This window comes from Anser cygnoides, chromosome 3, assembly GCF_040182565.1.
Source record: "Anser cygnoides isolate HZ-2024a breed goose chromosome 3, Taihu_goose_T2T_genome, whole genome shotgun sequence".
In the NCBI taxonomy this organism is placed as follows: Eukaryota; Metazoa; Chordata; class Aves; order Anseriformes; family Anatidae; genus Anser; species Anser cygnoides.
In genome coordinates this window covers 83,836,910-83,862,015 of record NC_089875.1, presented here as the reverse complement: position 1 = coordinate 83,862,015, position 25,106 = coordinate 83,836,910, and the positions used below count along the sequence as shown (strand labels likewise).

At 44.0% G+C, this 25,106-nt stretch overlaps 2 protein-coding genes and 1 long non-coding RNA gene across 6 annotated transcripts in view; 1 reads left to right on the top strand and 2 right to left on the bottom strand.

The window, feature by feature from the left end:
• The window catches only part of ORC3 (origin recognition complex subunit 3), a 36,982-nt gene extending 36,024 nt beyond the window's left edge, over positions 1-958 (top strand). For both annotated transcript variants that reach the window (XM_048079812.2, XM_048079811.2), the window contains exon 20: positions 816-958. In XM_048079812.2, coding sequence (XP_047935769.2) covers positions 816-921 — 106 coding nt within the window. In that variant the 3' untranslated portion in view covers positions 922-958. The remainder of the gene's footprint in view (positions 1-815) is intronic.
• A 5,363-nt stretch (positions 959-6,321) lies between these two features.
• AKIRIN2 (akirin 2) lies at positions 6,322-24,036 on the bottom strand. 3 transcript variants are annotated; one of them, XM_066994569.1, is made up of 5 exons: positions 23,401-24,027; positions 11,837-11,980; positions 11,138-11,287; positions 7,324-7,395; positions 6,322-7,004 (listed from the first exon to the last, which is right to left on the bottom strand). In XM_066994569.1, exons 1-5 carry the CDS (start codon positions 23,612-23,614, stop codon positions 6,994-6,996), a joined length of 591 nt encoding a protein of 196 aa, XP_066850670.1. In that variant the 5' UTR covers positions 23,615-24,027; the 3' UTR covers positions 6,322-6,993. The 3 variants fall into 3 exon arrangements, 1 of the variants encoding a protein (XP_066850670.1); XR_007169356.2 differs by lacking the exons at positions 6,322-7,004; positions 23,401-24,027 and adding exons at positions 8,224-8,417; positions 22,290-22,572; XR_010830472.1 differs by lacking the exon at positions 6,322-7,004 and adding an exon at positions 8,224-8,417 and having other exon boundaries at positions 7,344-7,395; positions 23,401-24,036.
• On the bottom strand, positions 12,979-22,283 carry LOC136790480 (uncharacterized). Its single transcript, XR_010830480.1, has 2 exons — positions 19,750-22,283; positions 12,979-18,070 (listed from the first exon to the last, which is right to left on the bottom strand). It is a non-coding gene; the product is annotated as an uncharacterized lncRNA (long non-coding RNA).
• Positions 24,037-25,106: the final 1,070 nt, after the last annotated feature.

Sequence of the window (25,106 nt, the reverse complement as noted above, 5' to 3'; positions counted from 1 at the left end):
CTGTTCTGAGTTAAATCATCTGAGAGTTGGTACATCTGCTTATGCAGGGGGAGAGCATTACTGAGGAAGAGAGAGGACAGTTGTGACCTAGAGAGGAGATGGAAAGAGTTGGTAGTTTATTACTATGGGGACGACTGAAGCATTAGCAGAGGAAATGCTTATGAAGCAGTATCTCTGCAGAAACCGTGCGTTCTGCTACCTCAGAGTTGAGGCTCCTAGTTTGCACAGAACATCCATCCTGCTTCTCACTTGGTCCTGATTCTGCAGATCTCGCTTAAGAGGATCTGAAGGACGAGCATTGGAACCAAAACTCATGGCTACGGCAGTAGTGCTGCCACAGGGGTGAACAGCTGTACGAGAAGCTTAACTACAGGGCGAGAATATATATGTGGTGATACTGTGCCACTATACCTCTGCTGTTTTATGACCCCGCCCCCCCCCCCCCCCCCCCCCAAATCTCTATGCAAGTATCATCTCCCCATTTGCTTGTTAATGGACCTAAAAGTGGAAATTCTTCTGAGAGACATAAAATTGGTATCTTTGTAGGTTTAAAGCTTCTCTTTGTGTGAAAAGGCACGCTTCCTTTGTTGCCACATTGTTTTCAGGTAGCAAAAAGAAACACTGATTAGATTATTTGTGCTTCTCTAGGCCAGGCATGCGCTGTCCTCGTTTCCAACAATTTTAGTGTGCAACACAATGTTTTGTGTAATCAATGCTTACCATAACTTAGCAATCTTCCCCTCTGAGAGATTATAGTGTCCCTGTTGATTATTGTCATTAAAAGTGTATTTGGTTTCCTTGACTGACATGTCCAGCGCTCGTTTTATTCGAGCAGTTTCTGAACTGGAACTCCTGGGTTTCATAAAGCCTAGCAAGCAGAAAACCGATCACGTGGCAAGGTTGACATGGGGAGGCTGTTAATGTGCCACCAGAACCTTAATAAAGCTGTTCTTTGTAATGTTGTGCAATGGCTGCGTTCCCACTAAACTAGTCTTAACTAACTTAGCATGCTGAGTCCAAGTCAAGTCAAGGATGACTGAATGCTGAGATACATCCCCAGTGCCTGGAGGAACTTCAATAACAATGTTGTTTTTTAACACTCTGCCTCCATATTATAATGCACTGCTCTATTGCTGCTCGTGTTCCAAATACTGTGCTGGTGTGCCAGTTGTAATCATCTTTGATGTGCAATACTTAACGCTACCCTGATACAATTCAGGATGCCAAGCCAAAATGAGAACACTGGATGTGTCAGCTGCAGAAGTGATGAAGCAGCATTATTAACTTGCTCATGATCTGATAGGATTTGAATCATCAGTGTAAAATGCCTTCCACATCCTTGAAGTACAGATTTAAGTATGCTAAGGAAGACAATACGCTCCTGTGCTTGGCAGCTGCTGCGTGTTCTTCAAAGCAGAACTAGTCCTAACACCCTGAAAAACTTGATCGTGAAGCAGAGAAAGGTACGGTATTTCTGAAGATACAGAGTTAGTTTCTCTGAGAAGAGCAAAAGCAAACTTTGAATGGTTCCCTTTTTATAGTGAGGATAAGTACTAGCTGGCTTAGCTGTCAGGAATTTGTGTCAACAAAGGCCAAATGAGAATATAGCGTTCACATGCATTAGAGGAAGGTAGTGAAATCCCCGTGTAAGGTACACACCATTTTTTTGTTGAGGATTTGTATTGTGCACAAGCAAAAGAAACAGCTCAGTGAGAATAACTGCTGGCTGAGAGCATGGAAGCACTGCTTATTTGAGGGCTCTCCAGTTCATGACACTGCATCAACGAGCACAGCAGTAGAGGCAGTAGTACCAGTAAGAAAGAAGTCTTTTCTTTGCCCCTCAAGAGCTACCCTGCCCATCTAATGCATCAGGCTTCATCTTCACCCAATTTGGGCAGTGAATTTGTTTTCCAACCATGGAAGAAGCCTTGAGAACCTAAGGGGAAAGCCGCCTTTCCCTCCAGCACAGCGTGTCTGCTCTATGTTGATAAACTGGCCTCTGGGCTGCAGCTCGTGCACTGCAGCCATGGGGTGGAGGCCTCAGGTCAGCCTTATCACCTAGCGCCGGGCTGCACCGCTACAGAAAAGCATTTAGACTTTGTGCTGGGTGGGAATGACTTAGTTTATTGTGGAAGACTGTGTTTACCACCAAAGACAACCTCCCAGACTTCCTCAGCTGAGTGCCTTCACTTTCCTTTGGTTGGAGGCTTTTAAGCATTGCTCCCAGCACAAACATCCAGCTGTCACGAGAAGCCAGATGCTCCCACTTAGCTGCAGTGGTACTTCAGCCTTCCTACTCAAAACAGCTGATAATGATAGCCCAGAGCTCTGAAGTTTGTACCACATAAGTAAAACAGAGCCCTACAAGGGCAGGATAAGTCCTATTACAAAAAGCTGGAAGTTAACGAGCTATTTACCCAGGAGTTTGTTTTAAATACCCTCAGAGACTACGAGTCATGTATTTTCCAGTCATTCTAACTGCAGACAAAAGAAATGCTTCCTGCTGTACATATTCTCTAAATGATGTCAAGCAAATTTAAAGGTTGAGGAAGATGAGCTTATCACGCAACTTGGGAAATGCATCGACAAGAACTCTGAACAGTAAGTTTTAGGATCTCACTGGAGCAGCTGCTGACATTCCTCTCTTCCACCCAAGACATGGGTATAAACAAACTCAACTGTGCTTCATTCCAGAGACCAAGCCGGGGCATCTACATGTGCTCCACAGTCTTTGTATGTCCAAGATTTCCAAGAAGCAGAGAGGAAAGACTAATTTCAGGAGAAGAATGCTGCATAGGCTTTCTCTGTTCTGAACCTGACCTATTTATTTTGCAAATAGGCTTGAAAAAACAAAGTGAACAGCAAAACAGCCAAACGTCTCACCGATCAGCGAGAGGACAAGCAGCCAAATGTCCCTCACACCTGTCCTCAGCCACCTCCTGCAGTCTCCCATCCCCTAACATGACCCAATCCAACATCCGACCACGTAATCTCTCAGACCTTTTAAGGGCTGGAATATTTGGAAACACAGAGAAGCAAGCTTTAACAGTATGTGAAGTTTAACCACAAAGTGAGCTGGCAACATGACATAAAAAGTAAACAGCCAAATTAATAGTTAATGGCCATTTCTTCCCTGTAATGACAACATGAATTGTGAACCTTAAAGTCACCTAAGCTTGCTATACCGTTTATGGTTTCTTGGGATCAAATCCTTCAGTACTTGGCACTTCATAAAACTGAAAGATGCATAAAAGGGAAAAAGATGGCTAAAATTATGTAAGGAGTTAAGACGTAATTTCATTTCCTTCTGCAAGGAGGGTTGGACATTTAAAAAAAACTGCACAAAATTTGCAAGTCATATCCAGTTTGTGCAGAGGCTGGTTTCATAGTCTGCATCTCAGCTGCCTACAGAGAGTTTAACTGCTAAATTTTGCACCAACATCAGGAAGAGCAGAGATGCTACAGCTGTGGAACTATCACCTCGAACAAAATCCTGGTGCTTGGGGTCTAGGGCTTCTCTCAATTTATTTTACTATTGTTCGCTGTAAATATTCCATATTCACCCTCGTATATCCTAGCTGAAATGCATACAGGAAGAGTGGAATCGACCGTATATATGTAGTTTAAAAATTTAGTTTCTACAGTTGTCTGCAGAGTAGTAGCATGTTCTGCAGACACTCCAGGAAACCTTCCCTGTGTGCAGTGTTCATGAGAAGCAAGACCAAAGATCGCACTGCGATACCAGATCTGAAACTAACAGCGCAAAGCCTCGCTCACCTCTGAACCAGTAACCGTACTGTGTTCTTCGACACCCTCATCTGTCAACAAAACCATGGCCCAAAGTTAAAACCTGAAAGTCAGTTTGAAGAATTTAGTGTTTTTCTCTGTTATTCTATATGAAGTATTTTGTTCTTGATACCTTTACTGGTTTCCAACAGCAAGAACTCGAGAGTTTTTAAGAGAAACTAAAAGATCCATGGAGCCGACTACAACAGCAAATATAATCTGGTGTTAAAGGCAAACATTTATCTTCATGTTTCATCTCATTACTTCCATGCAAAAGTCACAAGCGCTGGTTCACAACAAGAGCAAGAACTCTTAATATTTTTCCAGCTTAAATGTTTTTCTTCCCCACTGCAGAATCACGCAGATAAATCCTTCCCAATTCCCAACTGAGGACTGGAAAGAATCCTTCACAAAACACAGCCTCTAACAACCAGAATCTGGTAATGGTCTTGCTGTGCAAGAGTGCTTGAGCAGATCTCAAGCATCAGCACACAAGATTGCTCGAATCTCCTTCCTTTTCAACCTTGAAAAATGCTGAAGAACCTCATGGTTGTGTGCTTTCCTATCTAGACGAAAATCTACACACAAAGTACGTGCTGCTTTTTCAGTTTACAGTAACCATCATCTGCTTGAAAAGAATTTAAGCGTCACTATCTTAAAAACAGGTTAACCAAGATCTTTGGTTTCAGTCTGTAAAGTTGCAGTCAATTGTCCTCAATTTGCTTTGCTTTTGGACTGCAGTTACACACAAATTGCAAAATCATCAACAAAAGCTCTGGAAACCACAAAATGCAGCACCAAGAATACACTAATCGTTGAGTCTTACCCATTTCTGCTTTACCCTAAGCCCTCCAAAACACCTTTTTTTTTTTTTTTTTTCCTCCAACAGTAATCAAGCAGCCAACCATTTTCCCACTGAAGAGTAAGCTACCTGCTAAAACAAGCCTTTCATGTGACAGCCATCGCATCAGATATTAATCACTGAGATTAGAGAAAGAGCCAGTCTGAAGTCAAACAACAAGCAGCAGGTAAAAAAAAAAAATTTCAAGGAATGCAACCTCATTTTCAAAACAGGCACAAATTAGGCATACCACAGCTGTGAGGCATAAGCACCCATGGTGGCATTAATCAGCCAGAGGACTGTTTACTATGCATTAATTTGGAGCAGCACAGGAAAGACTGGGTGCTAACATGACATCACTTCTTATTTATAATAACTCTTAATATCCTGAAGGATAAGATAAGCTGAGACAGAGAGACAATCACAATGGCTGGTATTTTAATTCTACTCCTACCTCCAATTATCAGTTAGGCACATACTCTTTCCTATCAAGCCAGAACAAAGATCTCCTGGAACATGGGAGATACGGGAGATGCATCAGGAGGCTGGAATCTGGGTAGTGGTCCACCCAGAAGCAAGAGTTTTCCTGCCCTCAACAAGTTAACACCAGGAGAAAGCCCTAAAACAACCAAGAAGGAGGGGGGCTGAGAACCCCGAGGCAGACAGAAGTTAGTAGAACCTCGATAGTTTTGTCTTCAGTACTGGAAGACCCACAAGAGCAGTCTGACAGAAAGCTCTGACATTCTGAAATACAGTTAAGAAGAATCCAAATATTAAGGTCAGGCAGGCTTCAGGAAAGCATGCAGAAAATCCTCAGAGAGCATGGCTACGTGCGTAATTCTGGACTCGCACCACTACCGAGGGAATGGAAGTTCACTAAGAGCTAGGACTCGCATGGCTCCTCTGAAATCATAACCAACGGCACAAGCCAGTTAACGCACAGATCTACCAGGCTCCATTACATTTTAGCTGGAACTTCCCCACTAATTTGACGTGGTACAAAGATCCACTACACACAGACGTCCACTTAAGCAGAAGTTGACATTAGGTAAGTTAATTTAAAGAACAGTTTAATCGAAGGATTAGTTTAAAACTGCCTTTAAGTCCCCAAAGCAGATAATCCGAGTCATGTGATGAGTAATACTCCTACCCGTGGCACACAGCTCTGGAATTACCATGTAGTAACGTTTCAGTCATTCGTGCTGTGACTCAGAATTACAAAGACAACAGCAGCCACCACTTACACAGCAGTTTGGAAACAGCTGAGCGTATCTAACAACAAACTCCTAGGCCCAGAACGCAGAGGTTGCACGCCTTCAGCTCTTGCAGCACCTAGGTAGCTGCAGCTTGTGGTGCAAGCACCAAGCACCTGCTCTAGCTTAGGAACAGACTTCCTTTGATGTGTCACTTAAATCTGAAGGAAGACACGCACAGCTGTTTCCAGTCAGCTGCAGCAAGTTAAATCAGTATTTTGTCAGTTGTGTCACAAACATGCTTCCCTAACTAAAACAATACATCCAATCTAAGAAGCATTTCTTAGCCTCTGAAGAATTATGTGAGGTTTCCATCCACTTCCTTTCCTAAAATTCTGACCCACCCACTACTGCTAGTAAATACAGTTTTCATTTAAACACTCAGATTTAAGTTTATTCATACACAGCAAAAGTTCCACCTGCATATTAAAAACAAACAGATTAGAAGTAAATGTTTTATTCTTCCAACTAAATTCCAGTACTACAAGGGCAGTAAAACAATGATACACTGAAAAATTGCAGCAATAAACATTTGTTAAAGACTGATAGAATAAATAAAAACTACAAAAATGAGAAATCATATAAACCCATTCTTAACCCCCAAAAAAGTCATGGAATACAGAAATGCCCTCCTTCACTATTTCACAGGCAGTACTGTGGGCTATTTGCTTAAAATTGTCCTGGGATTACATTCTAATTTAACTGTGATTACAGCTCTGTTGTAGTGCACAGTTATGAAAACCACACTAACTTCAGTCAGAAGTGTCATTCTACATTTTTATTTACACAACCAGTGAAGGGCAACTTCTAGAACACCAGCTTTAATCCTTTACTTTTTCAAACTTATTAACATAAGAAGCCAAATCGTAATGATACAGCAAATGAGGCCACTGGTATTATTACAGGTAGCAAAGGTCCACATCCAGGTGGTACTGACATCAGGGAGCACTCCAAAACCAGTTGCTGCATAAGAGTGGTTGCCACTGACAAAAGCTTGAAATAACCTGTGTTCACAGGGGGAAAAAATATGGCATTGCTGCAAGTCATTACTGGGACAGCTTGCAACAATAAAACGGGGTGTATAGGGCAGCCCACATATGCAGAAAATGTGATTCATGAAACGTCTGAAAAAAGAAAAAAAAAAACAAGAGTTAATGATGAAGGTAACAAAAGGCAGGGCTATCACAAACCTGGTATAGCAATATCAAAACCTTTTTCAACATCAAAAACCAGCACCTAATGGGTGACAGCTCTGCATGTTTTAAAACCAAAGCTGCATTTTACCGCATATCTTCCTTTCAACCTCGGCTCTCCATACTACCAACATGAAGAATTTTTGCCTTGGGTCCTAGTCGAAGCTTAACAATGAACAAAGGCCATTTAAACTATTGAACGTTTGGTAATCCAATGCTGCTACAGGAACCGCAAGAAATAGATACTCACAACTGGCAGGCTGTTCTCCATATCGTCGCATGATTTGATCATGCGTGAACTTCACAAATGCGTCGTATTGTTCTGCAAGCATGAAACATTAGAAGTGTGAGTCTATTAAGTTTAACTCAGGCTGAAAAATATTCAAGGCTACTTTTTATACCATATAAATCATATCAATTAAACACACATCCACTAACAGCAGTTTTAAGTGACTGCACAGTTCATAGCTGCCATTTCTTTTCCATCCCCCATGAACGATGCAGCATGTCCCCTTAATTAAAAGAATTTCCCTTAGAAAAACAGTAATATTATCAAAGATAACTATATTGCACATACACAAAGACCTCGATACACCCAGTATATGCTAAGAGTCAGAATCTGTTATTTTGAAGTAACTGAGTATGCTCATTTCACAGATGCTAAGAAGGGCAGAGCAGTTCAGCAAATACAGCATTATGGTCAGTGCTAGGGCTGGAAATGTAACTTCTCTCTGCTCTTGCCGCTACCAGATGTAGAACCAAATTAGTTTAATGGTATGGAAACAAAGGTACAGGAAAGGGACTTGCTACAAAGTTAGAAACTCTTTTTGGTGACTAGCCGAAAATGAAAAGCAAAAGGCAAACTAAAAAGATGAGATGCTAAGTGACTAGCACTTCACTAATCCCAGCCACAGAAGTAGCCACACAGCTGACTGTGGACTGCATGAAAACAGCCACTGCGTGATCTGAAATGAAATTTAGGTATCAAACGTTCGTTTAGCTTTGGACTAAGCACTGTTATTTTCCAGACAGATTATTTCTATACACACATACATACACTCACAATATTTTATTCAGCTTTAATACTGCACTCATCAGCAGGATATCACCTTTCAGAATTAGGAAATTGAACAAGGAGAGTAATATCTACCAGATGCCGCTCCTCTCCATTCCCCTTCCTCCCTTGTGGAAAAATACATGTGCAGCAATGTGGGGTGTTCTGAGAAAAGGGCAAGGTCAAAGAAGGCAATCTTCAACCAAAAATGCAGTTACATTGGTAGTGGTTCCTAGTCCCACAGGTTTGCCCCATTAAAGTCCCCATCCTCTTGCAGGGATGAGCTTCACCTTTGAAGTAAACAGCGTATCAGTAATCAGCAAGTATTGCAGCAGCCGCAGCAGCCCCAAGTACGGACCTGACTCAGTGATCTAAGGACATTCATCCTTGCCTGAACGGGCCCAGTGTCATGGCAGCCAGTTCCCCTCTGCCCACAAGCAGAACCTCTGTTTCAGTGCAGTTCTGATTGATGGCTTTGCAGCAGCCATGTGAGGATCTTAGCCAAACAACAAAATAACACAAAGAGCAGATTGAAGGATTTGTTGCCCAGAAACCATTTCCAAAAACAACAGCAACCAGAACTTTTCCTAAAAGTTATGTATTAAAGGCCAGAAACCATCCTGCAACCTTTCTTCCTTAACGGTTTAAGTCAACATAGACAGCCACTTTTGTAGTGTCATCTTTGTTAACAGTATGGCTTTGGCAATTTAAAGAATCCACGGTTACTAAAAATCCCCTTTCTTGTGGCACTCAGCTTGAGGAAGTTAATCCAAAGGCAAGAGTGATCTACACTGAACTGTTTGAAAACTGAAGTGAACAACTGTAAAGATACTTGCCCAGCTGGAATCCCGCACCATACATTCTAACAGTTTAAGTCAAAAGATGGCCATATACCCTACACACAAATGTTATTGCTATACTCTAACTACTCTATAACTTGGAACCACAGTAATAGAGAGCTATTTTTCACAAGCAAATTCTAGAACAGCTTTCAAGCTAAAGTTTCACGGAGCCCCTTGCACTCCCTCCTCTGGTTTTCAAATCTGCAAAGGATTTTGCAATCCCAACTTTATGCTAACACAGAGATTTTGAGTAACAGACAGAAAGGAAATCAGGGCATTACAGTGATCTGAGTTTTCCATTCATCAAACGCTAACTCTGTATGAAAGGCAACTCTGCTCACAAAGAACATGGCAGAGAGGGGAAAAAAGGCAGTATCTGGCTAACTACTTACAAGAAAACTGTGATTCAGACAGGAAACAAGGAAATACCTGAGATCCAAGCATTCAGTTAAGTCACTTGAAAGAAGCTATTCAATTAAGATCTCTTACAGAATTTCCAGTTACATTTCCACTGATTTCACTAGTCTGTAAGAAGGAGTATCACCTTACTGCACAAAGTTTAGAAAAGCATATAATCACTGTCAGCAGAAAAATGCTACTGGCCGCCTAAGGAAGGAATTAGTCTGAATTCTTTTGGCAGTCTCTCTTTCTAAATTCCTACATAAAACTGAAAATTTACTAACAGCTTGATATATGGGATGCAGTAACTTGACCTCTTTCAGCAATGACCCTAAGAACAAATACACCTCATCTCATCTCACTGTAAACTGCCCCATGCCCCCAGCAGAAGCCACCCCTCCTTCCTAAAGGACTTTCAGACTGACACAAAGAACACATGCAAGAACTTGCCAGAAGGGTTCCTGCTGTAAAGAACTACAGAAAATGTCAGAAAACATCTGGGGGAAATCTACAAACATATCTGCTCTTCAACTGGTTACGATGATCACTGTTAACTGAAATATGCTTTAAGAGAACACAAGAAGTGACCCAATTCCTAACACACAAATTAGAAGAAAACTCTACAGAATCCTAGTTCATCAGTCTGAAGCAGGTTAAAAAGAAAACTGTAGAAATGGAACATTAGGCCCAAATAAAATTAAGTATTTAAGGCTAATTATGTATTAAAGAAATGTAGATTTAAGAGGGACTTAGAACTATGCCAGTTTTTATAGAGCAGTGGCAGACCAGCAAGCACAGAACATGAACATGGGCTCAGGTGCAGAGACAACACTGTCATGGACAACCCACAACCCTGACACAAGCCTGGTGACCTCCTGTGTGGGCATGCCCGCAGAAGGTTTTACTCCCATACCTGGACAGACTTACAAACTTTAATCCTGGTGTGTGTTCAGGTGGGATGCAGAATGGTGGTGGGTGGGTATTTAAAAGCAGATTTGCTGCCAAAGAGTGCACTCAGAAGATATTCACTAACCACTAAGTATTAAATTAGACACCAGATCACATTGTGAAGGCACCTACCTCTGAACGCACCAGAATTTAGGTGCTCAGACATTACCAAAATGCTTAGAAGTAGAGGACAACGACAACTAAAGAAAGGTCCTTTTTTCAGTGCCGACATTAACATGATCCTTAACAAAATATAAGTTGGCATCAGGCACCAAAAGTATCAGTTGAGTGGTAGGAAATACAAGAATTCAACACACAGTATCAGAAATGCATCTCAACTAGTGATGCTCAAGCAGCAACCAAACTACTCCACTGGCAGCAGTGTAATATAAGTAACTGGGAAGAGAAAGGGAAATCTTAGGTACTGTCTTCTTGCCAAATTCCAGAAGAAGGAAGTCAGTTCCCAAGCAGGAAAAAAAAAGTCCTTCACACAGAGCTCTTAAGCCAGTAAAACAGAAAGTCTTTCTGGCAAAAAAACACGAAGAGGAAATGATCAATTCAAACATGATAGCAAGAGAAAATTCTATCTGAAATAAAACCTCTGTTTCCATTGATTGGTAATAACCAGGAGTCACAGTTTCTATCCAAGGCAGCACAGAAGAGAAAATCCTATCAAAGAGACTACACATTTTTTTCTGTCCCGTATACAATCTCATTCCTTAATCAGATTAGGTCAGAAAAAAACACAGCATATCACAAAAATGACAAAAGAATTACAATTCTGAACTCATCCTAGCACATTATTTTGAACTATTAAATACCTGCAAGTTTTGTGGTCAAAATTTCTTCATACTCTTCACGGATTTTCTCTTCACGCTCTTTCAGCAAACGTTCACAGATCATTCCAACTTGTCTGAGAGTAAACAGAGGCTGTTCTTTTTTCAATGGTGATGATGCTGCAGATGAAGTACCTAAGAAAATATTTGGGTGCACCAATTTACCACTCATAAGTAGTTCTGAACCAGTAACATAATCAGTTTTCTTCACATCTTTTACGTTAAAGAAACTTTACAAAACATTTGGAGAAAAGTTTGTGTCATTTGAACACTTTTAATTAAAGTAAAATTTGACTGAACACTCAAAAGGAAGACATCTGTGATTGATGATACGCATCAGTATCAAAACACCCAGTGTTGTTCCACAATGTTACACAAATGGCCATTGCCACTTACATTCAAGCTTCCATTTAGTATTAAAATTGTAGCATATTTTTGCAAAGACAGCTGCTCCACTAAAGCCTATTATAAGATCAGCTGCAGGGTAAGCAGGATGGTCTCTTGAAAACCTTAAAAGCTTTGCGTCCCACTGACTGCTAAAATCAGAAGGTACAATCTTCCAGATCAATGCTGGTATTGCCCAAAAAAGAATAAGTGATGAGAAGGTACCACAAGACAACTAGGGAAAATTATTGACTCGGAATCCGAAAACATAGTGAAAATTACACAGAATTTTCTGGGTACCTGGCAAAGCTGGTCCAGTAAGGAGAAATGCATGTGGCTGTGCATCAGTAGAACAACAAGGATCTGTCTGCTGGAAGCTATTTTCTAAGTGTCTCCTCTTCTGCATGCGTTTGTACTCCTGTTTTATGTTGTACAGAATTTGTTCTAGAAGAAAAACAACAGAAGAATTAAAAGGCTAAAATAATTACATTTCAGAATTTCACTTAAGTTTATTTCCACTCAAACGCCAAATACTGTAGATGACAAGAGCTAGACTCTTAAAAACATGTCCTGCAAAAACAACATTTTACCTAAGACGCAAGCCAAATAATGAAACTTAACCAAAAGGAAGGTAACTCCAGACTGTTTCACAAGGAAAACAATAGCGAAGTATGTTGTTAGTTAAGGTCAAACAGCTGTGCCAGAGTACTGCTAACAAAAATTAACAGCAGAACTTTAAAATTTAGGAACCATCAACTGTACGACACACGTGGTAAAAAATAAGCTGTAGAACTTCCACTGGCATTCATCACCTTCCCTCCAAATGTTTCATCTGCAATCACCTTTCTCCTCCACACGCCATGGTTATCATTCACAGAGCTAAGGGGAACAGAAGACTCCAGAATACCACATCTCCAAGAAATACCACTCCTCCCTGTACAGTTACTGGCACACGACCAGCAAAGCAGAGAGGGAAACAATTTAGACAAAGTATTTCTAAAGCAACTACAGCTTAAAACCTCCAAGAACTAGAAACTGACAGGCAAAATACGAATGTATTCCTCAACATTTTTTCATAGCCCCAGATCTATTCAAATAAACCCTGTGGATTGATCAATAGCCTATTTTAAATTAAGTATGGCAATTGGTCAATGGTCAGCATTTGATTGCACCGTGAAAAATACAGCAGGTGCTTTCAATAACATCATTTCTGTTGAAATGAGAAATGACAAGGAAAAAACAATCCTTGCAATAAAACTATCAGGCCTGTGTGCTTTCTCTCAAATTCCACGTGACAAAAAGTTCTCAGGAACATCAGTGCCCTGAACGGATATCCCCTGGCTATGTCAAATATTTAAAAAATGCATTCCCCTCCCTCACCTTCTAGGGGACCTTCACAGAAAGAGACCTCCAAAGACTTCTTCCTTATGACAATTCTTAAACACTCAAATACATTTTGAAAAACCATTTCCCTAAGCAATCGGCTTCCATTGAGACTGAGCTTCTAAGCTTCTGGCAGACAGCTTTCCAAAGCTCACATACACACAAATCAGCATCGTCGTGTCAGAGCTAAAAAGGACTCCACTCGGTTCCTTCCTGCTTCTGTTCATTTTACCAATACTGTTGAAATTTCTCTACCAAATTTCAGTGTTTGAGAACAGAAAGTTCTTGAGGTTCCATATTTGCACATTTCCTTGTAAGCCACCAGCTGAAGCAGGTTTACTTCAGCAGACAGCTTTTTCAGTTCATGGCTGAAGCCTATGCTAGCGCAAGCAGAAACAAACATTTGCCAATGCCTAGTTCAGAGGTTTAACGATTGTGTTGGGTCTCCCATTCCATAAATCAATCCAGGAGCTTCCAGTTTATTAGAGAGGAAACCATTTCCAGTCAACAGAAATATCAGTGCCTTCTCAGCAAAGGAGCTTGTTTGGATTTTGTTCGCTGGTGAAGAGCCCTGCAATTTCTACCTTGTCAGTCCCATGCCTACAGTGCTTGAACAATTTTCAGTCTCCTACAAGGGGAACAGTAACTTTGCTGAAAGAAACTGCAGCTGCAGAAGACATAATAAAGAAATACAATCAGCAAATGAAGGAAGTGAGGAAGGGGGGGAAGAAATGCACTCAAGGCTGACTGGAGAATTTATACTTCTTGTAGGACATATTTATATATACACCTCCACTGTGGTACAGAAATACATAGATCAGGTTAAACCAAGACAAAGGTAGGCTTCCAAAACGAAGCAGAATCCCATGTAGGATTTGTCTCATGCATACACACTGCATCAGACATTCGGAGGCGGCGCTGCAATGTTTTACTCAACAGCATTATGGCCACAAAACAGTATTTTTCCTCATAATCCTGTGCTGCTCTAGCTAAAGAGATACTGCTCAATTGTGAGCAAGAAGCGAGTCAGCTCCTAAGATAACATCTGTCCTAAAGCATGTCCACACTACAAGGACACACGCTGTATTTACATCAACAAAAACGCAACACGCCACGTGCAGCCCTCACTATGACTACGTGGTCTTCGGCAGGCTTTCCAAATTCTGTATGTAAGCCAAATTTGGGGTGTAACAACTTAGATAGAAATCTTCTAACTCTTCTTAGTATTATAGTTATGCAGAAATATTTTCAAACCAGATTAACCTCCAAATTTGTTAAGAAAAAAAAAAAGCTGAAAAAAAAGCTGGTCACTGGATAAAACCACAGGAGTTAAAGCAACAATCATCAGCTAGGTTCCTTCCAGCCCTAACAACCTCTGCAAATCAAACAGAAAACAATTCAGAGAAAACATAAAAGTGACAGGCAGAAAAGAAGGATCAAAAGCAAGATATACAATCAGGGAAAAAAAAAAATCATGTACTGACTTTAGGAAAATAGCTTCAACTGGGACAGGAAATGAAGGGCTGTGCACCAAGGATACACAATTCTATTCAAAATTATATTGAATTGTGGGCACAGAAATCTCAATAATATTAGACTAATTTCACCTACTTCTAATTTGACAATACTTTTTCTTAAAAAAAAAAAACAACTCGCTTTCTTCTCATCTTGCACTGACAATCAAAAGCCTTAAGAAAAGCTTCTGACAGGCACACTGGGACAGCCCTCCCCCCTTTAATAAAAAGCTGCTTTGATGGCTTGCACAGCTGTAACTTGAGGGAAAGGGCTAAGACTAAACAAATACAGGAGGGAGCAAGGAACTATGTAGAAATGACAATGCACTGCCTGCACTGCAAACAGCTACCAGAAAAAAAGGCTGGAAGTTGAAGTCCTGGCTGCACACGTGAGCATGCCGTTAAGCTCTTTGGGTTACCAGCACTCCTATATTTGGTCTAATGGGGGGATTTAAAGTCCTGCTGGTCAGCGTGTAGAGCAGGACTACAGAGCGCTGCGAGCACAGGCAAGTGACTGAGAATGACTCAGGCTTCCCCATTTGTGACATGGAGACCAAGATGCAAAAAGCGCTCCTTTAACACACCATCAAGCCATTCAATCTGGACTAGTAATACTTCAAATTACGCAGGCGCATTTTTGCAGCAGGCAGGACCACATCAGTATATTCTTTACTAATATATAGCGGCATAAAATCCATTACTTCAAGCTAAATGACTTCACTGCAAAGTGTAAATTTGCAAACATTTACAGCCAATTTCAAATGAAAATTAAATAACAAATCTAAGTCACTAAAACTGGATTAAAACTGGCCTAGATTTGATCTGTATTACACTTGTTTATAAAAACATTTCAAGTAACTATTAAAGGATCCAAATAATGGGTTAATACGTTATTTTTAGAAAAGCGTAAAAGAGCTAGAGTATGTCCAAATTCACAGAGGTCACACAGACAACACACATTTATTCACGTTCTTAATTTGCATTTATGTTTATAAGTGAACGAAGCATTCTGGATTTGCCAGAGTGCATTTACACAAGCACTACCCAAAGTAAGCATAAACCCTGATTATGACCTTAAAATTTATTTATTTTAACTGAACCTAGCAGAGTAAGAGTAGTTGTTGAATGCATCAAGCCACTTTCAGCATTTACTGTTTTGCTTAAAAAATCCAGTCAAATATGTCCAATGAATAAACATTTTCTTTAAGAACAGTTTTTACAGTGCATCAATACATGAAAGCAGCCATGAAATCCTAAGGCAGTGAGAACCAAGCAACTTCTGAACAGTATCTACAAAGCAGACGTCGAAGTGTCAAGCCCTTTAAAACTCTGGCCTAGTTAAACGAAGTTTAAAAATTAGCAGATCTCATTCTCCAACCTACTTTGGATTCCAGAAAACCTTCCTGCCTTTTCACATTGTTTCTTCACTTCCTTCACTTCCAGTTAGCTGTACCTACTCTCTCTGCACTGACAACTAAATTAAAGCATTCATTTAACTGGTGTCAAAGACAGGACAGGTTTGCTCCTTAGGTATGAAGGCCCAAACTGTCTTTTTCAACAATGACGTGCATTTTAATTAACAAATTTCTTTATACGTAGAAATCTAGAATCTGAAAGTGTACTGATTAGAGAAAACCTAAATTTAAGCAAGCTTCTCTAAGACTGTAAAACTGAAGTGAGAACTTGAATCATATGTACTGGAATTCATTAGGTGTTCTAAATAACACTTGCATCCATCTTATTGGTGGTGAAGTTCAAGCCAGCTATTGTGTTTCATGCAGCAATGTTACGTATGAGACGACAGAAGGCACGTATTTAATACAATCAGACCTACATCACGGCGGCCTACCTTTGGTTTCATTTTAACTTCACCATATCCCCCGTGCTCAGTGTTTCCTACGGGCTAGGGGTAGCTCAGAAAGCACAAAGACAGCTACAGGAAACCCCGGGCAGAGGGGCTGAAAGTGAAAACCAGGCCTGCTGAATGTAGGGCAGCAGAAAGCCAAGCTCCTAACACACTGAAATGAAGCGGCACTCCTAAGTGATGTTCCCAATTCGAGATGACTGTGGATGCCAGCGGTTACGCAAGACCGAACCGTGCGTCCCCTTCTTCTAACCCTCATGTAGAAGGCCAGGTTCAATGCCAGGACAAAGAAGGGTAAGACTGCTGTGGTTGCCATGACTGCGCAAGGCACGGGGGATTTGGCTACATACACCTGAACTTAATGAAATGCACAGATACTCCTTCTCATCTGGAGTGCTGTCTGCTAGGATCATCATGTGAAGTATCTTTGTTCGTGAAATCTTGCATTCGGGTGACGGATGGCACTCGCCCAAGCCTTCTTTCCAAATCTGAGCTATGATTCAGGGAAACAGAATTACACATTTATGTTGCTTTCGCACGCAACGAAGAGAGGTGAAAACCTGAAGGGGCAATTCAGAATTCACATTTGACAACTGAAATATGATCTGTCACACTGATGCATTACCAAGCCAAATATTTACTTCCTGGGAGTGATGTCTACTTCTCACTTCCTTTAATTCACGACAAAAAGACGAGAAATTATTTTTTTTCCAAAGTTCTGTCATCTAATTACTTCATCCTGACCTGTAATTACCCAGAAATTATGTACAAGGGAAGCAGCAGTTCAATTTGAAAAGGTAACAAGGCAAACAATTATTTTCTCCATTTTAATAACCTCTTATCAACTACAAAAGTGATGATTGTTTCCCCTGAAGGATTTTTCTTTTTTGGCTTGATTTTCAAACCGGCAGTCTCGCATCTCAGTTCCCAGCTTCTCTCGTTTAGCTGAAGGAAACGTTGGCAGAACGAGGAGGTAGGTGACTCAATAGGCTGAAATCAGAGCAGCAGTTTTCCTGCCCTGAAATGGAACCTGAAGCTCGGGTTTCAGTCTGCAGTGTCACCGTTCAACGTGTGCATTCGGACCTGAACCCTGCCTGAGATTTCTTCTAAGCGAATCCGTCGAGCGCTATCCCCACGTCAGCAGCTCACATCTTAAGGGCGTTTGGCTCCCTCTGAAGCAAAACCACTGTCCTACTTCAGATCCATCTCCCTTACTCAGCATTTAGTTGCTGCTACCACATTCCTAATTTTTATCTCCCCACCACATTACTGACACACAGAATCGATTTGAAGCAGCTTGTTGCCCCTAAGGACAGCCCTGCCGCAGAGCAGTGGGTTAACAGCATTCCTCGCTTTTTTATCTCCTCATACAGAGCATCCACAGACACAGCACAGAAATTAAAACGGTCCAGATACTCCTCTTTCCGCTTTGGTCACAGACATCCATCACTCCAGCTGTGTTTCTGAATTAGGCATGGTGTGTTAGGCTTCAGTAATCAAATGTATACTTTCAGAAATCACGTTCATCTCAGAGAAGCACACTCCAAGACAGAAAACCCTGTAACGGGTACAAGCTGACACTTCACAGCCAGCGTCTCTGGCTCCAGAAGCAGCTCGTGGCGGGTCCTGTGGCACACGACCGGCTGCCTCGCGAGATCCAATTACTCGGCTGCTCAGCCTGATGAAGGTTCTGGTTCTGCCACGGCGAGCCGGCTGCTCGCGCAGCCGTTAGCTCATCCTGCCAACGTGCTATTTCAGGAAATCCCAGCTCTCCTGATCAAGGGGTTGAGCAATGAAAAATAAATCAAGCAATGCAAAATGTATTAGATACAGCAATTAGATCTTTCTCTTCGCACACAAAAAAATGTCACGTTGCATTTATCAGACTTGCCACTGAAATGAAAAAACTGCCTCTACGTTTTACGACATCTAAGTCCAAGGGTACTTAACATTTATAGACACCACAGGCATCTATACAGAAATTTCTCAAATAAATTAAATGATCAAGACCAGATGCAGCCGTTACGATCCTTCCCCCTGCCCCCCCTTTTTTTTTAGGGGATGGGAATGTTTTGTTTTTCAAATCCTGATGGTTTCTGCAAAACTGGAGCACAATGAGAAGCCTGGCATCTTGCCATGGTAATTTAGCAATAAATACACATGCCGATAAATGTTAACAAAACAGAAATTAGGCAGAAAGAGATGCTGCAGGACCTACACTCCTCACTGCGAAGCTGCTACGTTTGTTCATCTAAAATGCAAACCTGGACGCGGCCACTGCCCAACCCGAAGTTTCAGAGAGAAGTCCCTCTAAGTTTGCTCAAGAGTACGGCTGAAAGGTCATGGGAGGACACTATGGGGCAGGCCAACTGCTCTTCCTACTCAAAAAGTTCAAAGTCATTTTCTTGCCTAACTTTGAAAATTGGTGCTAATTAGTCCACTTTTTCAGATTATTCTGTGAAAGACAAAGGCCTTGTATTTAAGACGTTTAACTATTTTCTGTTTGTAAATATTCGGTCACCTCCCAGAAGGCAGGCTCTTCCAAACCCCTCTCTTTGCCATCTCCAACCAGAGACGTTTGCCAAGAGGCTGCCATTAAAGCAGCAAGCACCAATTATGCCCGCCCATTCCTAAGCAGCGCGTAACTTCGGGAGTTTCCATACACTCTCAGATTTTTGACATTATCTCCGCTTGGCTTTCGGCCAGTGACCTGAGGTGAAGACTATTCTCAATAACCCCACCCATACAGTTTTTGGTTTGCAACACCAGTAACTGGGGAAACGTTCAAGCAGATGAATGTTTCAGATGGAGAGAAGCGTTGCACACACAGATGCAAGAGCTTGCTTGGGGATTTTTAAGAGATTTCACAAACTGTTTTTAAATACAACATTCTTCTGGATTCTACAAGGTTCTGGCTGCAACTTAACCTCTGATTTTGAAATAGTAGTAGGCAAGAAAGCTGCTGGGCTGGGTTTGTCTTCTTAGCTACTGTGTATCACGGACGAGGAGATTTCAACTTCTGCCAGCATTATCCCCCCTCACCCTTGGCCGGATGGTTTTGTTTGGACTGCATTTCCCACTGCAGCTTCTGTCTCAGAAATACCCAGACAGGCAGGCTTCCTAACACTGACCTGTGCTCTTTAATTCAAGAAAGGACTTGAATGTCATTTATTCATATATTTATATGAGCTATATTTTATAGTAAATATTTTATTCATATGTTTATAAAATTTTCTTGCCCAGAACGCAATCTTTCTTCGGGGTAAAACTGCAATTTATCAGTTTTAAACCAGATCCTCCAGCAGAGAATACAAAAAATACCACCACTTCTGCCCTTCAGCTGCTGAAATTTAACAGCTTGAAACCAAAACTGTGTACTCCCTCAGGACTTCCCCGGGAACAGAACACATACAGTGCATCACCCAGACGTCCCGACCCAGTCCCCTCCTTACCAAGTCCGCCCACTCGGCCATACTCCTGTGATACCGCAGCGCACACCCAAGAGACCTGCAGAGGAAGATCTTCAACGCCCTCAGTAACATCAGGAGCTGCCTTCCTGTCTCGCCCAGCGTGTCACCAGAGTCTCACCTATAGCCAGAATTTGCACCGAAGTAAAACTCATCTGTAGGATCCGACCAGGAGAAAACTCCTCAGAAGAGACACTGCTGCAGGATCAGGCCCCCCTCACGTCAGGCAGCTATGGATGGGTGCTGCTCACAACAAGCTTACTTTTCAGAAGATAATTCTAGATGCAAACAATGCTATCCAAAAATTACCAAACGTACTCACAGAGTATGCTTAAGTAAGCATAAGGTCAATTCCACAGAAAACATAGATGGTGAAGCCACAATTACAGCTTGGCTGCCAAATTCATTGAGAAACTGGAAGTGACCTAACAGCTGTTCAAATAACCACAAAATATTAAAGTACTCTTGTGAGAGATAAATTTCATCATGAATAAGCCTTCCCTGTCTCAAGCAGACTTATCGTTTATTTGTCTGCGAGCACTCCACAAAGACAGCTGTTTTCTCATCTGACTGCCCACACTGTGTTCGTGGTTCTCAGCCCCCCCCCCCCCAATCAATTCGTATTCTGCTTCCAGATAATTCGTTCCTGAAATGATTAACCATGTGCTAAGCAGTTCTGGTGCTGGTAAGTTAAACAGTACCACGGCACGGTATTAGGTTGAAAAAAACACTTTAACATGAAGTTCAAATGAAGTACTGGCATGTGGCTTTATATCCACACCTCTGGTTTCATACCAACATAATTTTCCTTAAATAAAATTCAGACAGATACCTTTTAAGTGTTGGTAATCTCAGCATTACAGCTACACCCTGAGAAAACCGTAAGTGAAGTCAACTGAATTCTGGCTATTGTTACTGAATTTCTCAATATAAAACCGAACAAAACAGTGACTCAGTTGGGAACACTTTGAAAATCAGACTGGAATTCTTTTCAGACAGAAGGCAAGATTTATCTGACCCAAATGGAGACATTTGCATCAGAAATGGTCACATAAATTCATTTTACAGTCAACGGGAAGCAATACATATTTCTAAAGTAGGCTTTGCCTCAACCCCAGGCAGAGCTCTAGAACAAACCATCTATTTCTTCCAACTGACTATCAAGAATACCACAAATTATTAGGTCAGATGTACATTTACAAAATTAGATTGGATGAATCCCGCAAAATCTCTGTGGCCCCTTTAAAATGATAAGCTCTATTTTGTGCGCTGATGGCTGAAATAAAATATACCCAACATCATTATCCTCCTAAATTCAACCAAAAGGAAAAAGCAAGCAAGCTCCTTTATGGTTACATTTGCACTAGCACTGCATTAAGGTTTTTTTTTCCTTGTAACAGAAACCAGAGGGAGCTTTTACACAAAAGCCACGTAAATGCGCCCAACTTGCAAACACATCCAGCTTTGCTCAGGATCATTCGGTCCTGGAAGAGACATTTTGATTCAGTGCCCTTCACTTTTCACTACTTTATATGATGCCTTCTATAAAACATCCTCGTCAGTGCAGAACCACCTTTTCGCATGGATTACAACCTCCACCTCTAATTTTTTCAAGAGAGGCCTGTATCTGCTCAAGTTCAGTAGCAATTTATTTTTTAAGGGCTTCAATCATTACGATAGGAATGGAGGCATTACCTCAAATACTGCTGCAGCTAAAATCTCTGCTGAAAATTGTATTGATTTGTCTCCTTTCAGCAATACACATGTACTGGCCAGACAATATTTATATTAAATATTCATAATCTAAGCTTTCCAAATCCCAAAGAAACAAGCCAAAATAAATCATCGCTATGAAGCAACGCTTATCTTCTAGAAAGAATCAAATGATTTCTGATGTGAAAGATCTATCTCAAAGCACGTATAATGCCTCGCTGTACCGGGGAGTGCAATCCATCACAGCTCTCATCCCAGACCGCTGACTCATTCAAGATCTTTTCCTAGAGGTTCAAAAAATATCAACGCGCTGATGCCAAGTGTAAGTACTTTGTATGCCCTCTATACACTTCCCTCCGAGCAATTTTTTTTTTGTAAACCCATGAAGGAAAAGAAGTGTTCTACTGTACAGCTTCCAGAACTAAGAATACAGAAACGAGGGACGTGGAGGAGATGACAATCTGAAAACGCATTCAAACTTACTGCCTGGTCAACACTGGCAGTTATCCGGGGCAAACTTCTGCACAGAAGGGCGTAATGAATGCAACAGCAGAAGGAATTCTATTGTAACAATTACAGAGGGCTTTTTCCTGCACACAAAGGACACAGACCTATACCTCATCACTGCAACCACTCATGGCTGCAAGCATAAACGTTCTTAAGTGCATTACTGGAAGCCACCCACTAGACTAACCATCGGAAGGGCCAATCAGTCCTGCGTGCCCAGCCAAGATTCATTCCTTTCTTCTCTTCGTACTCATTGGTAAAACGAACTCGGTTGATTTTTAATTGACACAATTACACAAGCCGACCTGAAGCTTTCAAGGCCACCAGTTGAATCATCCCTCGCACATTAAGCATGGGGAAGGGTTTCGTTCTCGCCCAGCGTCTCCGAGAGACGAGGAGACTGCTTGATCCCATTTTATCTGCCCTAAAGGCAACTCTCACACCGGCACACAATCGCTCCCATCGCTCCCTTTTCGTTGGAAACTCGAAGGATGCCGCAGGATGGGCCATCCGGGACGGCAACGCGCCTTACGGGGCTGGAAGCGGAATCCCCCCTTTGTTTTATCTGCTTTTGCCTTTTCCCACTGGCGTTCTGCGGGTGATTGATGACAGGCCGCCCTCCCTCCCTCCCTCCTTCGCTCCCTCCCTCCCACCCCCCCGCCGTCTGGGCACGGCGAGGAGGTGCCGCGCCTCGCCTCGGGCCCCCGGGAACGACCACAACGGTCCCGAGGGGGGGGTCCCAACCCCAGCGGGATCCCCCAAGGAACGGGCACGCCCCCCCCCCCCCCACCCGCCCGCCGGCAGCCCCGGCCCCGCCGCCCCCCGGCATTTCCGCAGTCCTCGCCCCTGCGGCTCTCCCGGCCACAGCCAGGCACCCGTGGAAGAGGAGGAGGAAAAAAAAAAAAAAAAAAAGAACCGTAATTACCAAAAATAAATAAATAAATAAAGCACAACCCTCCCTCCCTGCCGAGCCCCCCCCAGCCTCGGCACCGGCTCAAGCCTCCCCCCAGCCCCACGCCCCCCCCACCCCTCCACTCTTCGGCTCCCTTTCCCCAGCCCCCCCACCCCAAAACGCCCCCCCCCCCCCACCCCGACCCCTCTCCCCAGCCGCCCGCGCCGCCCCCCTCCTTCCTCGCCGTCCCTCCTCCCCCTCTGCTGCTGCAAACGGCCATTTCTATTGTGTCTCTCCCCGCCGCCGCCGTGCCAAGCCGAGCAGGGATCGCCCCCCCCCCCCCCCCCCCCCAGCCCAACCCAACCCAACCCCCGGCTGCGACACAAAATGGCCGGAGGGGGGGCGCCGCGCCCACCCCAGCCTCCCCTTCCCAAAAATAAATAAATAAATAAAACCAACCCCAAACCCCGCGGGGGGGGGGGGGGGGGGGGGGGGGGTTCTCCCGAGCACGGCGAGCCCCTCACCTGTGGTGAGCCGGGACGACACCTCTCCGAAGGGCGAGGGCTCCATGCGCAGGTATTTCTGCGGGGAGGCGGCGGCGAAGGACGAGGAGGAGGAGGAGGAGGCGGCGGCCGAGGCCGGCGCTGACAATGGCGCACATCGCCTCCGCTTCGGCGACGCCGGGCTGAGCAGCGGGTCGAAATCCAGAGTCCTTTTCAACGTGGCGCCGCAAGCCATGGCGCCGGGCGGCCGCCGAGGGGGCTCGCAGCGACGGGCAGGGGGCGCGGAGGCGGCCGGCCCTGCCCTGAGGCGCCTTCCCCGCGCTGCGCGGCGGGCGGGAGGCAGGGACAAGGGGGGGCGGCCGCGTCAGGGCCCTCCGCCGCCTCCCTCTCGGCCTCTCCCCGGGCCCCCCCCGCGGCTCGGGCTCGGGCTCGGCCGGGCGCCCTCCCCTCGCTCTCTCTGCGGCCGCCCTGCCCCGGCGGCGCCCGATACCGGCCGCGAAAGGTGGCGGGGGGCCGGGCGGGTGTCGGGGTGCGGGGCCGGGCCCGCTCAGCCGGCCCTCGGCCGCCGATGACGAGCGATGGCGGCGGGGCCCGGGCGGCGGCGGCGGCGGCGCTCCCCTCCGTGCCTCCCGCACCAGCAAGATGGCGTCAATAACAACGCCGCGGATTCAAAAAGCAGCCCGCCGCACCGCGCCTGCGCTCCCCGCCGCTGGGGGGCGGGGGGGGAGGGCCATGGGAGGCGTAGTCCGCGCCCGCCCTCCCCGCCGCTCCGCGCAATAGCGGAGGCGGACCGCAGAGACTACAAATCCCGGCATGCCCCGCCCCGGGCTTCCGGGGTGCCGGTTTAAATCCCCCCTCGGCGGGGATGGCGGTGCCGGCCTTGAGATGGCGGCGCCCCGGGGGAGCGGAGCTGCCCGGGGGGAGCCCTCGGCGGGGCCGGGCTGCCCGCACCCCGCCTTTATTCCGCTTACAGCGCTTGTGTGCGCCGAAATAAGGGCAGGGTGCGGGCAGCAGCCCCCCAGGAGCGTAGAGCAGTCAGCCCGAGCTGAGGAAGGGCTTAATTAGTCCCTAATAATGGCTTAAACGCAGCCCCGTGTCCGTGGTGGCACCGCGGCCGTGCGGCGATGTGTGCAATTCTGGTGTAACTGAGGCGTTAAGCGCTGGGGTGACCTGGCAGAGCCTTTCTGCAACAAAAATAGAAATAGTAATTAATAACGTGCGTTCTCCGTGACGGAGAAGTTCACGACAACGTTGGGACAATTAGGAGACGGTCTCCTCAGGTTTACCTGGCTTGCCTTGGCCTAAAACCAGTTACGGAAAATAGCAAATCTATCTAGCTGTTATCTCTGCCCCTGTGGAGGGAATACTTGGAATGCTTCCTTAGGAAGGAGGATGCTGACGAGCTTTTCTAAAGCAAAGACAGGTCCTGGTTCTCCATAGCAAGGCTGAGGAAACGCACTGATGTTGTTAGCGTTGTAATTGTCCTCCTATTACTATACCGGTATAACTCCTTCTGTGGATGCTCTTCTTAGGAATAATGATGGCTGTTTTTCCATTCATTTAATTCTTAATTTCCATTGCATTTCCCTTAGCAGATAAGTTTCCCTATGGTCGTGCAATAGTCTTAAGTATTCTTACCAAAGTGTTTCTCCCAGGAAGGCTGAGGCAAAGCTGTTCTTACAAACTTCGAATTAAGCAAACCTTGCATGTCTCCCAGTGTGTGTATG

What these genes read in the sequence shown, in the direction of transcription:
- AKIRIN2 (XM_066994569.1), bottom strand. Translation starts at nt 23,614, where the DNA reads ATGGCTTGCGGCGCCACGTTGAAAAGGACTCTGGATTTCGACCCGCTG. An exon ending in GTCGTCCCGGCTCACCACAG is followed by an intron (nt 11,981 to 23,400) that starts GTGAGGGGCTCG and finishes TTTTTCTTCTAG; the next exon opens with AACAAATTCTGTACAACATA. An exon ending in TACTGGACCAGCTTTGCCAG is followed by an intron (nt 11,288 to 11,836) that starts GTACCCAGAAAA and finishes ATATTTTCTTAG; the next exon opens with GTACTTCATCTGCAGCATCA.